The 14944-nt window shown below is 42.7% G+C and overlaps 1 protein-coding gene across 2 annotated transcripts; it reads right to left on the bottom strand.

Annotated features, from left to right (window-relative positions):
* Positions 1-30: 30 nt before the first annotated feature.
* LOC120703204 (serine/threonine-protein kinase BLUS1-like) lies at positions 31-14486 on the bottom strand. Of its 2 annotated transcripts, none has more exons than XM_039987215.1 (21): positions 14058-14486; positions 12922-13377; positions 11531-11785; positions 8207-8331; positions 8048-8092; positions 7854-7935; positions 7703-7771; positions 7460-7630; positions 7321-7386; positions 6485-6553; positions 6226-6363; positions 6051-6127; positions 5171-5431; positions 2463-2554; positions 2143-2225; positions 1408-1527; positions 1288-1330; positions 1166-1200; positions 911-972; positions 785-836; positions 31-368 (listed from the first exon to the last, which is right to left on the bottom strand). In XM_039987215.1, exons 2-21 carry the CDS (start codon positions 13090-13092, stop codon positions 300-302), a joined length of 2085 nt encoding a protein of 694 aa, XP_039843149.1. In that variant the 5' UTR covers positions 13093-13377; positions 14058-14486; the 3' UTR covers positions 31-299. The 2 variants fall into 2 exon arrangements, 1 of the variants encoding a protein (XP_039843149.1); XR_005686835.1 differs by having other exon boundaries at positions 36-368; positions 1408-1523; positions 14058-14399.
* Positions 14487-14944: the final 458 nt, after the last annotated feature.

Below are 14944 nucleotides of genomic sequence, written 5' to 3' on the forward strand. Positions count from 1 at the left end.
AGTACTATACTACCTACAACCAACTCCACACAACATAATGTTCGATGCTCAAATGAACTTTCACAAACTATGCACTAAACATTATCAACACATTACCTTAAAAGAAAGAAAACTGTTCCTCCCCGATAAACCAGATAAAGCTGTACAAATCAAAATTACTATGACTTCACCTTTGCTAAATACTTACAACTTACAATGATACCGCGACCCTGATGGCAGACCAAAATACAAATAATTTTTCTAAAGAAGCGCAAAATTGTGGAATTGAATTATACTGCGGGGGTAGAAGGGGCATGTCATCATTGTTGGTTATCCTCTGTTTGCGACCTTTCATCTTTTCTTGACAATGCATTTATCTGCTGTTCAAGCTGTCATGCAGAGAATACATGCAACATTTTAGAATTTTTCCACATATATGCTTGTAAATTAAGGATTTAATATCTAAATTCAAAGCATAAACACCTTTAGGAGTTAACTCATTTTCAAATATAGGAAAAACTAACTTGGCTTTTCAAAAATAAATCCACGTATATGTTTGTAAAGTAAGGATTTAATATCTAAAGTTAAAGCTCAAACATCAGAAATTCGCTTAGCTTTGTAGAAAAATCCAAGTATATATTTGTAAATTGAGGATTTAATATCTAAAGTCAAAGCTCAAAAACCCATAGGCTTTGACCCATTTTCAAATATCAGAGAAACTCAGTTGTTTTACCTTTTTTGTAAATTTATCAACAAAATGCAACTATTCGAAATCTATTTGCAGTCTTGCAGAGAGTTTTGTTACCTGATTATTTCGGAGCTTTAATCTTTGAACTTCGTCAGCGAGTTCAGTGATACTGCAAAGTTTCAAAAAAAAAAATTGTATCAAGTGTCTGCAAATATGCTGAACCATTATCACAATTTTTCATACCTTCGCTGCAACTGGACAACATATGACTGCAATTCCTTCTCTCTGACAGGCCCTCCAGAAGACTGCGAATAGATCAAACACTTAGTGTGCCACTTTTTGTGCCACATAAATTACTTCATGTTTGCTTAACATGAGAATTACAGACACAACATAGGTGTTTAGACTGATCAATGACTGCTCAGCTCTTTCTAAAGCATGTCAGGCAAAACATGAAAACAAAAGGGGTGATTAAAAGCCACACTCAATATTACGCACCTGATATGAAACACTTGTACTTGCTTCAGAATCATCTGTTAAACAATAGCCCCATGCATAATATTAGTATGCATCAAAGTTTTTCACTAAGGCACAACATAAAGTATTGTATTCATGCATACCAGATGTTTCCTCAATTGAAGAAATCAGCCTACTTAATACTTCCTGCCAAAACAAAGAATTCTCAAAAACCGAAAATTCTTCCTTTTTAAAGTTAACTGATAAACATAGTAATTTAATACCTTTTGCATAGTATTTTGCTGCATCAAGAATTGCAATGTTGGAAGAATTGCAGATGGCTTGAGATTTGAGCGTGTTGCTCCAATTGGTAGATTTGACCTGCTGCAAACTGATGTAGCTGCCTAAGGAAATTACAGTCAACAAACCAGTGTTAAAAACTACTTGCATCCTACTTACTAAAACCTAGAGTTAGGCGTTATAAAAGCACATTTGGGTGATTAGATTTCCACTGGCTGCCCAGTGCCCATGCTTGTTGATCCACTAGTTCAAGCAGTACAAAGGACAATACAACTGAAGCTAAAATAAGACGCACATGAGGAATATATCAGAAAAAAATAGGAGTACAGTATTTACTATTAGCATATTCAAAATTAGGGGGAAAAACAATCATGGTTGTATGACTGTTACTTCTGTAAAGGGACAAGCAGATGTATGCGATTTGGCAAGGCAGAAAATAAACTAATGTTCAGAAGGAAGGCATTCAGAATATAAAGAATCTTCCAGAATCTGGGAAATGCAGGAGTACAATAGAGGAATGTTAAACACAGAATAAATTATTTAACGCATTTATTTCCAGAACAGCACTTAAATTCTTAAAATTCAAGTCAGTCAGAATTAATTGGCAACTCCAAGCTTTGTCATGTTCACTAGAACCAGTGGATATAAAGAAAAAGGAAATACAATAAACAATTTACTATGCTGATAAACTGTAATTTCTCATTTAAATAATTCAGTACCTTTTGAGAAATACTATCTGACATAACCTGGAAGCGTCCCCTTCGACGGATAATTTTTCCTTCTGATGGCTCCTCAGGTGCAACTGCATCCAAAAGTGGGTGTGATAAGCCAAATTGAGCATCAACATAACTAACAAGTAAAAGCAAGTTTATATGCATGCTTCCAGTTAGTTCTAAAGTTAACAACTGTACCCGCAAAAAAAAAGGCTGACAACTGCAGAACTGGTTAGTTTCCAGATCATGCATGCTAGATTCGAAGAGCCAAAGCGAACACAGAGACAAGAGACAGCAAGGGGTTGCATAAGTCACAGTTATCTTACCAGATAGATGTGTGCGTGAATCCTTCATTTGGCGGAACAATAAAGGGCCACTACGGTTCCTCATGCTTGGATTTTTCTGACGAAATTCATCCCTTTCATGACAAAAGTGCAAATGTTAGCAACCTAGAATAGCCATTTTGAAAGGCATAAATGTATATGGAAAACAATATACAGAATAAGGAACACTGCTGCCAAAGATGTATGGATAGATTCATGCTTCTTTATTATGTTCTTACTTTCCACCATTCACTACAATACCCCAGGAGACTAGTTGTACTAACTTTGTTGCCAAAACGAATGTTAACAGTTTTATTTTGCAATATCAAAGGGAAATTTGAAAGTGTCTTGGAACTAGGTCAGCAGTTGATAGTTTTAAGGAAGCTACACAGAAAGACTTGAGGCTAAGGCCCCATTTGGATCAAAGGAATTTTGCAGGAAAAATGAAGGAAACCAAAATGGAGGAAAGGGAAACAAGAAACATGTTTGGGACGAAGGAAAACATCGAGCCCTTTCCTCTGGAATACTGTAGCGTCTTCACGATTTCACAGGAAACAATACCTCCACTCCAACCTCTATTTTTCTTTTCCTTCGCAGAAGCCCAAGGTAGCTGCGCAAGTAACTCATTGGATGTGGAGGATTAGCCATCAGCGGTGGTCCTGTAGAAAGCGTTGAAGCTATCTGAGTCGTCGTCCTTGAGTCGAATGGTGTGAGCTAATGTGCTGACCGCCGGCTCATAGTTTGTTGCCAGAAGGCCTTTTGTTTCAGTGGGTGTGCGGAAGAGGGAGATGAATGGATGGAAGGCTGGACGACTGTGAGGATGGGAATATCAGACGAGTACATGGAACAGGAGCCCCATACATTAGTGAAACTTGTAACCATGTGTGTTATTTAATCTGCTTTTTAACGTACTGAAAGCTTTTATATCAAGCTAAATTCTTTATCATCCCGTATACAATATTCTTGCGTTCCAAACACATCTTCCTATCCTATTCCTGTATTTTTCCATTCCTCTGTTTCCCACTACAATCATATTTCATTCCTACATTTTCTTCCATTCCTTTATTTTGTATTCCATTGTTCCAAACTGTTGGTCCAGTGATAAAGCCCCCCCTCTCCCCCACTCTAACACCTGAGTTTTAGGGTCGGATTGGCTAGAGGGGGTGGTCTAAGTTAGTATCAGAGCCGAGGTCCCGGGTTCGAACCTACCCGGCCACGCATTTCCGCTGCGCGATTTCCCTTGCGCCTCTCGTGTGCTGAGACCTGCTGTGGGCTACGCCGGGCACTAGAACCTGCTGCGGGCTACGCCGGTCTCGCACGCTGTAGGGGGAATGATGGACTATGGATAAAAGCCCACACCCCTCCCACTATAACACCTGGGTTTTATGGTCGGGTTGGCTAGGTGGGGCGCGCTAACATGGTACCAGAGCCGAGGTCCCGGGTTCGAACCCACCCGGCCACGCATTTCCGCTGCGCGATTTCCCCTGCGCCTCTCGTGTGCTGAGACCTGCTGCGGGCTACGCCGAGCACTAGAACGGTAGAATCTGCTGCGGGCTACGCCGGGCTCGCACGCCGTAGGGGGAATGATGGACTATGGATAAAAACACCCACCCCTCCCACTATAACACTTGGGTTTTATGGTCGGGTTGGATAGGTGGGGCGCGCTAACATGGTACCAGAGCCAGGTCCCGGGTTCGAAACCCACCGGCCACGCATTTCTTCCGCTGCGCGATTTCCCCTGCGGGGTTCGCTGAGACCAGCAGCCAGCAGCCACAGGCGCGGCTCGCTCGCCGTAGGGGGAATGTTGGTCCGTGGATAAAAGGCCCCACCCCTCCCACTATAACACCTGGGTCTTATGGTCGGGTTGGCTAGGTGGGGCGCGCTAAGTTGGTACCAGAGCCAGGTCCCGGGTTCGAAACCCACCGGCCATGCATTTCTTCCGCTGCGCGATTTCCCCTGCGGGGTTCGCTGAGACCAGTAGCCAGCAGACAGCAGCCACAGGCGCGGCGCGGCGCGGCTCGCTCGCCGTAGGGGGAATGTTGGTCCAGTGATAAAGCCCCCCCTCTCCCCCACTCTAACACCTGGGTTTTAGGGTTGGATTGGCTAGAGGGGGTGGTCTAAGTCAAACAGACCCTAAGAGATCATAACACACAAAAACTGAAGATATGTACCCACATCATTTAATTCGATGCACATGTCCATAGAAAACATGGTTCACACCAAGCAGATGTTGAACTGACATAGTCAGAGTACCTAGGCTAAAGACTACCTTCCAGTGCTAGCAATTTGCTACAATTTTTATTCTTTATTTCGTTCTGCCACCACCACACAAAAGCATGTACGACCAACAACGATTGCTCTAAACATCACATCATACACCTATATGTGGCCCAGTCTTCAGAACAGTGCTTTTGGTAGCGATAACTTCCTTTATATGCAAGTGAATAAAATAAACTAAAACCCATTATTTTGCATTTCGGATGAGTATTACTAGGACAAAATATAAGTCAACATGGAAAATACACAAAACTGAGCAAAAGTATATACCCTTACACCTAATACGGAGCATGTAACACTTTCAGAACATAATGTAATACAGGTTTAGATTTCTTTTAACAAGCGAATTGAATCCACTTCAAAAGCCTATTACAACAAACTAGAAAAAGAAAAATACTTGATGAGGAAAAAGATAAAAGTGAGGAAAAAATTACCTTTCCAAATCAGCATTCATGTAAGGAGAAAGAACTTGCTCGGGTACAAGAGAACCACTTGAATGTTTGTGGTTTCCACTAGTGCCAAGATTCATGGGTACAGAAACACTTCTTTCCAATGATTCACCATTGCAGTTGGCACCTTTACAATGCTCAATTTTTGGGAACTGCAGGAAAGGTACAGATCCAACACTTGGTTGCACTCTCGAATCAGAAGCGGTGGTGCCGGGATCATCAGCACCACAAACATCAAAACAAGATCTGTATCACTAGTTAGTGAAGATCCTTCATAATTCACTACTATTTGTACAATACAAAGCTCAAAACATGGTAAAGATAGAATAATAGTAATAGAGGAAAGAAGAAAAAAGTGAAGATAGCGGTCTTTATTCTCAATTATGTTCCAGAAGGATTTAACGTTGAGATTCACTTTTCAACATCATTAAATCCTGTATGATAAACTGCAGACACCAATATATTCACACCCAAATACTTCAAAAGACACTCCACACAAAATAAGCCAAGACATGTATTCATCAGTGTTGGGGGAAAATTGACTTGTTTCTATAGAACGCGATTTCTATCTTTACTAGATTAAACACTCCAACCAATTGCATACACAAACAACACAAACAGTAACGCAGGTAGTTCACAGGTCATCAGAAATTCATAGCATCAAAAAGGGTAACCCTAGGTACCCCCCACCCCCACCCCAAAACAAAAACTTCAAGTTGGTAAACATGATTAAACAAAAATTCAGGCAGTAACAAGTTGCATAAACAAACAAAGCAATTTCATAAAACAGATAATTGTCCAAATCATATGCATAGGATAAAGGTATGTTCAGTATGACGAGAAAGTTGCAGGGTGAAGAGCTTACTTTAGTGCCTCGAGGGGGCGGCTTGGAAAAGAAGAGGACAGAGCATCATTCAACTCTTCGACTTCTTGTATCTCATCCTGATAAGTTGGAACCATGAGGAAATTAATGTATAAGTATGAAGTTAGTTTATGCATCGGGTCTCAGTCGGGTAATTATGATGATGAAAACCCAGTACCTCTTCAGGCCTTTCTGAAGCAACATGGTTGACCCTTTCCTGGTAAATATGTTTTGGACCATTGTAAGCATCTTGTGAGTCATCTTTAACTTTGTTATCCCTGACATCTAAATGACAAGTGCCATTCGAACTGTCTATCTGCCAAAAAATACATCCTCAATTAGAAAACACAGATTTTTTGCAAACAGTTGTTCTCTTGGCTGATTTATGTCAACCCTTAACAGCTAGTAGAATCCAGCATCTAAAATTGAACTCTTACAAGGGCAGCTGCATTTTTCAAGTCCTCTAGATTGAAGTTCCAACCACTAATGCCTCGTATGTACTCTTTCTGAAAGGTAAATAATTGTATGTCAGTAATATTGAAGACACATCTGTATGCATAGTTCAACTCTCAGCCAAGGAAAGTTCAAATGGTGGTTTGTATTGAAAAAGATAAAGAAATTTGATAACACAACAGGTGGCTGCTAACATCACAGTTCGAAGAACCAAACAATTCTACAAAAACATTTACGTTGCAGCTTTCAAAAACTTCGCATAAGCATCTTTTGAATTGTTTGCCACATGAAAGATGGAATATTTATTTCATTGCCTAAGGAATAAGTCAGACCCACAACTATAAAGAAAAAGTATGTTTCTTTCAAGGAGGCAATCTTCAAATAAACAAAGATCACATCCGACTATTTTAACTCAAACCTAAGACCATGGGAAATTCCAGCAGATAGGACAAATACCAATTTCTAGTGATCATGAAGATATAAGCTATCGCATTTTCTCAAACACGCAGGAGGACTGCGCATCTATATATTAAGAAGAAAAAGAAAGGGTGGGAAAAAGAGCCCCCAGTGTTACAGATAAGGGCCTGTAACCCGTCCGGTACAAACACACAAAACTATTCTCCTAAAAGAGGGAAAGAAGGACCAGACCCACACACACCAACTTAAACTGCTGGTGGCACTAGAGCGAGGAGGTAAGAAACGCCTCGAGCCCCAGCAAAAGACCACTGCAGAAGGTCATCCTCTAAGGCAGAAAGGACATTAGGCACACTAGGAAAAATCCCGTCAAACACGCAGAGATTACACAAGAGCAAACTCTAACCTGTGATAGCTGCTCCTTGCTCTCTTGACCAAGCTTGTTATTGAGAAGCAACTCAGCTTCTTTGCTCTACAATGCAAGTCAAACAAAGGTCATACTGGTTACAGCAATGTCACGCCACTTCATAAACACTTATTTGCACCTTCAGTTCCCTAAAGCGTTCACCCAGTGGAGGGAGGCCATCAAGAATACTCCGTGCTAGATATTCAGCTGAGCGAGCATGCTTAAAGAAAGAATGCTTCAAGAGCTTTTCTGAAGGAGGACGCTTGCGTGGATCCTTGACTAAGCATGTCGCAACCAAATCCTTGAAAGACTATTAATAAAAAATGTGTATTACTATAGAATCTACACATTACTCAAAAGGAACTCAGCAAATAGAACAAACCTTTGAAAAGCGCTTGTCCCTCTCGTAGTCTAGACCTGGTGGTGCATTTTGCAAGGTCATAAGCAACACCTATAAAGAGAAAAAGATATCACTGTCATTCTGTAGTATGGGAGAAATTACTGATGCAAAATTAATGTACTTGAGTGCAGACCTTCATTGGGGGGTACTTTGAAAAAGGAGCATGACCATGTGCTAGTTCTAATGCCGTAATCCCAAAGGACCATATGTCAGCTCTGTTTGTAAATCATAAAGACAAAATTAAGAGAAAAAGTGGGGCATATATAAATAACAGACTAACCAGCACGGACATTATTCAAAATTTATAGGTGCTAGCCATGTACTTACTTGTAATCATAACCATGCATTTGTTGCATGACTTCAGGAGCCATCCTGGAGATGCAAGGGATTATGTAAGATAAACAGTATGTTCATTCAAGCAAAGAATGAAAATGACATTACACACTAAAATAATGATATACAAATTAATAGGTACAAAATATTCACCAGCAAGGCGTCCCTACAAATGTATTTCTTGCCCTTTGCCTATTTCCAGTATCAAACATGCAGGCGGACACTCCAAAGTCTCCTAGCTTCACAGCTCCATTTGTATCTATTAAGATATTTCCAGCCTGTAATAGATTAGTAACGTGGAACATAATTTAGAACATGCACCCAATGATGATCGAAGAAACCAGCGAACTGAAACATATATCATGATCTAGCCGCATCAGAATATCCAGCAGTGGTGTTTTAGTTAAAACGGGTACTTAACGCAAGGTATCCTAAGTTTTCCACCTTCCCTTAGTGTTTTTTTTGATGCAGTGTTGTGTTCTTGAATTAAGAGTTTAGCAGCCTGCCATTAAGTTTCTGCTTCAGAGGATAGCTTTGCAGTACAGAATTGTGCAAGTGTTGGAATCTGACATGAGTGTTCGGTCCGTTGGTGTCCAAATCAGCAAACGGGACAAAGGGGTTCCTTGAGCCCCATCAAATATAGATGATTTTCGAAATATTTTAAACTATCAAGTACTACTTGTAGAATAATATAATAGAATTGGTTGAATAATGGAGGATTGTATTAGCCTGAGCCTTGGGGCTGAATATATAGGGTACATGACTTGGAGGGTAAGGAGCCTCTTCTACAGATATAGTATGATACGGATACAATTATAATCTACCAAATATAGAGATACCCCTGATATACTCTAACATCCCCCCGCAGTAACAGCAGGAACGTCGCAGATGGTGAGACTGTAGCTGTCGAGGTTGCCGAAGATGAGGGAGCCACACACGAAGCCATGGGCACACCATGGTGGGTGCCAGAGATGGTGGCGCATAAGAGAAAGCACCAAAGACGAAGACGTTGATGCGTCGAGGCAGTCGTCAAGGACGATCGATGCCGAGGACGAGGTCAAGGCCACCGTGGCGACGCGTGCGCCGGGTTTGTCAGACCCAAGAACGCGTCGAGGACGAAGGCATGCACCGATGTTGCCAATACCGGACGTGCAATGCAAAGGGCACAACGAGACATGCCATTGTCTGTGGAAACAGCAGAGAAAACCTCCACAACGGTCGCAGGCGCAGAAGAATGACGGGGTAGAAGATGTCAATGCAGCATGCTTGCTGGAGTAGACGAAGTAGTCGGGGAAGAGACGGTGACGCTAGCGATGAGATTGTGCTAGAAGCGAGTCGAAGAGGGTAGACAGACGATCTATGACAAGGATAGAAGATCCATGGGTAGTGGCGGCGGTGCTCGAAGATGTCGACTAAGTACTAAATTAGCTTGGCAAAAGACCAGGCACGCGAAGATGCGCGCAATGACATAGTCGTGGATGTGGTCGGCACGGTGAGGATGCAACGGCAGAGGAGACCACGGAAAGAGGCGATGCAACGGCAACCCTCCATACTCGGGGAGGTGTGGTACAGTACTCGGAGATGACTCTTCACGGTATCCTGCGGAGGCGCGTGCAAACGGCTAATCAGGCCGATCGCACGACACGGATGGAGTGCATCGCGTGCGCTCGGGTGATCAATCCAATATCACGTGAGCGATGAGGAGGTGAGGTCGTAGGGGCAACCGTCTTGTCGTCTGGCGATGGGGATTGGAATTCCAACGCCCAGCATGCATTCACATGGTACATGCATCAGCACATGTACATGCGTACATGCCCTTTGGGCCATAGATGCATACATACATAGGCTAGCAATCCCCGACGGAGCAAAGGTGAGCATGATGTCGTCGGACTGAACGGGCGCCGTGGCATGGAGACGAAGCTACTTAGGGCCAGGAGAGTCCAGCCAACGCGATGATCCTGAGGTGAGGAGGTCGCACGTGTTGTGCAGATTGGATGCCGCGGAGGAACTGGACGTAGTCAGCAAGTAGGAGTCCCGATCCGAGGAGAGGCGATGGCGAACGGCAAGGAAGACCACGCGGACAGACTGGCGAGGTAGTAGCATCGAGTGCCCCTGCAGGGCTGGGAGCCCCACCATGTCGCGCGATGATAATAAGGAGGCCGGTGTAGCGAACACCGATGTCAGAGCAGAAGAGCATGAAGACGATGGGCTGCAGGCAACTCAATCCGATCTTAGATCAGAAAACCAAAAAAGAGATGCCGATCAATTGACCGGTGAGAGAGAAAAAGCCCCGATCAAGGATAAAGAAAAAGACTCTAGGGCAGCCGATCAACTCAATCGGCAGCGCGAACCCTAGGTACGGGCAGCACAGCCCCCGGCGACGATCATAGAGATAGATCTCCCCGGGGGCGCGCGGAGCGTAAGCTGACGGCGGCTAGGGTTTGTGGCCTTGGATCAAAACCTAAACTCACGATACCATTTAGAATAATAGAATAGAATCGGTTGAATAATGAATGATTGTATTAGCCTGAGCCTTGGGGCTGAATATATAGGAGTACATGACTTGGAGGGTAAGGAGCCTCTTCTACAGATATAGTAGGATACGAATACAATCCTAATCTACCAAATATAGAGATATTCCTGATATACTCTAACACTACCTCCAGTCAACAAAAATAAGGTACCATAAACACACCTTCAACAATATGTTCAAAACAAAATAAATTATCATATTACTAAAGTATTTTAAAATGAATCTATGAGTGCCAATTTCAAATTACAATTCTAGATGCATGTGAAGATAATGTGGACACATTGAATTTAAAATTTGCTGACCGCACTCTCTCCGTAACAGTAAATGTCACTTTATGTGACTTGACAGGATTGCATTATAGACAACAAAGCACACCGTACGAGCACCATGTAATGTGAGATATGTAGCCATTGGCAAACCCTCTACTAAACACCTCCCTCCCTCCACTAAAAGCCCAAGGAGGTTTTTCCTGGCTTCGTCCCTTAATTCATGCCACATCATAGCACAGCAATACGATAGCTATACATGTGACAGAAGCATTTAATATGCATCACACCACATTGATTGGAGGAGAAAAACCTATCATGGGGGTGTATGCACTGGAGAAAACATGATGAACACAATCTGGTTCAGTTTAACGCCACAATAAAACAACCTGCTTTAGCTAAATGTCCCTTGCATCAAATAATTGAAATGGTTTCATCTTCCAGATTATTTTACCAGGAATTTTAAGTAAATACCCCCACGCTTCACCCATTGTGTTCTCAGATTTTTTTTTTCCCACCCCCAAAATTTGAACAACTTCACCCTTCACCATTTGTAGCTAAATTCTTGTTTCAAAAAAAAATCTAGCCAAATTTCACACAAGTCAATCCAAATTCTGGATGCAATGCTTCTGCTCTAATACATCAATGGATATTTAAAGAACTACAGAAATATATTACCTTTACATCTCTATGAATATGTCCTTGAGAATGTAGATAGACAAGAGCTTTCAGAACTTCACGCAACAGTGTTGCAATGACTGGCTCATCGAACCCTTCTGGAAAAGAAGTTTTCATAATGTGGAGAGCGGATCCAGCAGCCATGTAAGGCATCACAACCCAAAGCTGATGCCCATTTGTAAATGAGCAATATGCACGAAGAAGGTTTGGGTGGTCAAGCAAACTCATCGTTTGCACTTCCCGTCTTATCCCATCCTAAAGAATGATAATTCCAAAGGATTAGAAACAAAGTCCCAAAATAAAGAATAGCTCACCAAAGTTTGATATTATCATGCTCACAGAGAAAATAAGAAGAAACTGTCTTAAAAGGATAAAAGATGGTTGTAGCTTAAAAGTTATCAAATACAAAGAAATATACACACAAAATGAATTTTGTGGAACCTCCGGCACAAAATATGGCATTTCCACCAATATTACAAAGGATTGTTTCACATATAGTGTTATGGTGTTGCCAGGAATGATTACGTTTTCGTGGCAGTTCTGATCAACAATCGACTGCAGTTAACAAGTCCCCATGAAAAATGTTGCAAGGTGCCGTTTGCACTTTGCATGCAAGCAATATATTAGTAATATGACGCTGAGGCCTATAACAGTGGACAGGTTTAAAATTAGAAAATAGCTTTCAATGTAAGGATCCCGCATGTTAAGACAGTTATAATGTTGTTATCCAACTACCAAGCATTTTGCCCTAAATTTATTAAGGTAGAAAAGGATAGCATAACATTATATGTCAAGTCTCACTTGCTGGTTTGCATGCGGTAAAAGATGAAGCATAGACAACCACTAAAAATCCCTCCATTGCCAAAAAAAGATGCTGTTTTAGCATCCTCCTATTGCTCCAACCTTCAATTAATGTCACTCAATCACCATGCCCATTTAATGCAAACTCCATTTCGCAATAGATGGGATCTTTAGCAAACACCACCATGAAAACCTTAAGAAGCATAGCTTGAATAACAAAAACAAGTAGCTCATACACATAGTCAACATCTCTAATCTATTAAAAAAAATTGAAAGATTTATTTGAAAATTTGTAATTCGTGTCTTCTAACCTACCTACTACAAATTCCAGAATCTCATTCTGAAGAACCAGGCCTCCAAACCCTGAGGTCTAAGCGAACAAACAAATCATCAACGCTCTGCAAGAACTAAAAGAGCCTTACGGTGACTTAATTGACCTTGAAGTTTGCCTACATTTTCTTTTGTTGGAAAAACATCAGCTTATGCTACAAGAACCAGAATTTACATTTTTCTCCAAACGTAAGTTTTTGACAAGGAATAACAATTAGCATAACTGAATTAAATAAAATTTGGCACAGAACATAACTTACCAGGTCATTATTGCATTTCTCAAGGTCAAGAACTTTGATGGCAACCATAATGTCAAGTGGGACACAAAGTGCTCGGTATACTGTAGCACTAACACCTTCTCCAATTTCCTCATATAACTTATACTCATTGGGATTAGTTGGAAACCTTCTACTAAGCAGTGCATGCTCCATGGTCCAAATTTAGAGAGCACTACAATTGACATAAGCGCTCTTCAAATTTCCATAACACAGCAGTAAATGACAAGAACACCATATAGGTGTGCCTGAGAAAAATTTCCAGCATTGTGCAGTTTGATAGGTGAATGGTTGGACCAATATGGGAGCCTTTATTTCATTGGGTTAATTTCACGCATGCTTTGCTCCAGTGGCTTATATTGGCAAGCACGAGAATGAAGTAGGCACCAGAAAGCTACCCAACCTTGCTTCACCAATAGTACTTTAGCAGAATATTATAAGCTGTAAAGCAAGGAATATGAAAGCATCAGCAAGGTGGAGCACCAAAGTCGGGGAAAGGACATAGCTGCATTAAAAGGTACCCATAGCGCAAACAGCATGGCACCATATCCAGTCTTAATTAACATGTGCTAAAATTCTCTATGGAAGATACGAAACTGCATAACTCAACAATGCAACCTAAATCCCGCATTAGATCAAGACAGAGATACCTAGTTAGCCATCGTATAAGCTCAACAATTCTCAAAAGAGAAAAAAAATACAAAAGCATGAATTGATCTCCAAATACTAAGCCTAGTGCCCAGTTACAACCTAAACATAACTCCAAATAAAAACCCCAATCTCAAAAAAAAAACATCAAACAGCAGCATAGCTTAGCATCTTATCTATCTCCGATCCCAGAGCATAGTGAAGCGCAAAGCTCAATTAATAAAGCTTGGGTCCGTGAACTACCAGCGCTTAGCAGGTGTGGGCAATACAGCTTCGATGAGCTCTAAACTCAGTTCATGCTTAAGCAAGCCAGCGGCCCAGCCGTCTCGCAGCAGCAAGGCAATCACTTCGGCCCCGAGCTAAACCCACGATCGCATCGCAGGAACCATCCTAGATGCCCTTCCCAGCGCACCTAAGCCTAAGATCGCGCTATCTGCAAGCTTAAACGCTGCGCCGCGGCACCACAGCGTTACCTGGAGACGGCGCGACGAGGAGCTCCGGGCGGCGGATCGCCACCAGCGAGCGGCTGCGGCGCCGGCGCGAGGGTGGCGGGTCGAGGCCGCGGCGGGGGAGGAGCACCTGCGGATCTGAGGGGGCGACGAGGCGGGGGTTGCCGTGGCCTCGCGGATCTCGACGAAGGAGGAGGATGCCGCTGACTGGTAGAGGCGAGGAGGGCGCGGGAGCTGAGCAAGGCGCGCGCCGGCGACCGGGAAGCGGTGGCGGAGCCGGGAGGAAGAGGGCGACGGGGCGGAGCAGCGCGGAAGCGGCTCCGGCAGCGTAACGGGCTGGGGAAGACGAAGCAGAGAAGAGGAGAAGGTGGAGTGGAGGTCTGTCTTCCTTTTTGGGCCCGCTGATTTTCTGTGGCCGCCGCGTGACGGGGCGTCGCTGCCTCGCTGCGCTGCGTCGGACTCGGCCGCGGCAATCATAGGGGGTTTTTATAAACTACAGTAGTAGTATTATCAGCAAAAAAAATAGATCCCTTTTCCTTATTTTTGAGGTCCCCCAACGTCCCCTTTGTGCAAAGATGGGTGGAGTTCTTCAAAAAAAAAATGGGTGGGACACGTGGATATTGTGTTGATGCATTTATAATCCCGTCGTCCCTAATAGGTGTGATTCTCATATATAAGCCTAAACATTGGGATCCACCACCTAGAGAACGGGTTATGGTCAATGTGGACACAGCAATCTTTCACAAAATTAATTGAATGGGGTTGTGCATTGTGATTAGAGACTACAAAGAGAACTTCATGGCTGCTTGCAAGCAGGGCATTGTTAGGATCACAACCTCGGAAATAGCAAGCTATTGCTTTCAAGCAGACGATTCTCTTTGCTTCTCAGCTCTCATATAACAGGCCATAGT

This window comes from Panicum virgatum, chromosome 4K (assembly GCF_016808335.1).
Source record: "Panicum virgatum strain AP13 chromosome 4K, P.virgatum_v5, whole genome shotgun sequence".
NCBI classification, from domain to species: domain Eukaryota; kingdom Viridiplantae; phylum Streptophyta; class Magnoliopsida; order Poales; family Poaceae; genus Panicum; species Panicum virgatum.

What these genes read in the sequence shown, in the direction of transcription:
- LOC120703204 (XM_039987215.1), bottom strand. Translation starts at nt 13,092, where the DNA reads ATGGAGCATGCACTGCTTAGTAGAAGGTTTCCAACTAATCCCAATGAG. An exon ending in TTTGTAGGGACGCCTTGCTG is followed by an intron (nt 8,093 to 8,206) that starts GTGAATATTTTG and finishes TTGCATCTCCAG; the next exon opens with GATGGCTCCTGAAGTCATGC. An exon ending in GCAAGGAGCAGCTATCACAG is followed by an intron (nt 6,554 to 7,320) that starts GTTAGAGTTTGC and finishes TTTACCTTTCAG; the next exon opens with AAAGAGTACATACGAGGCAT.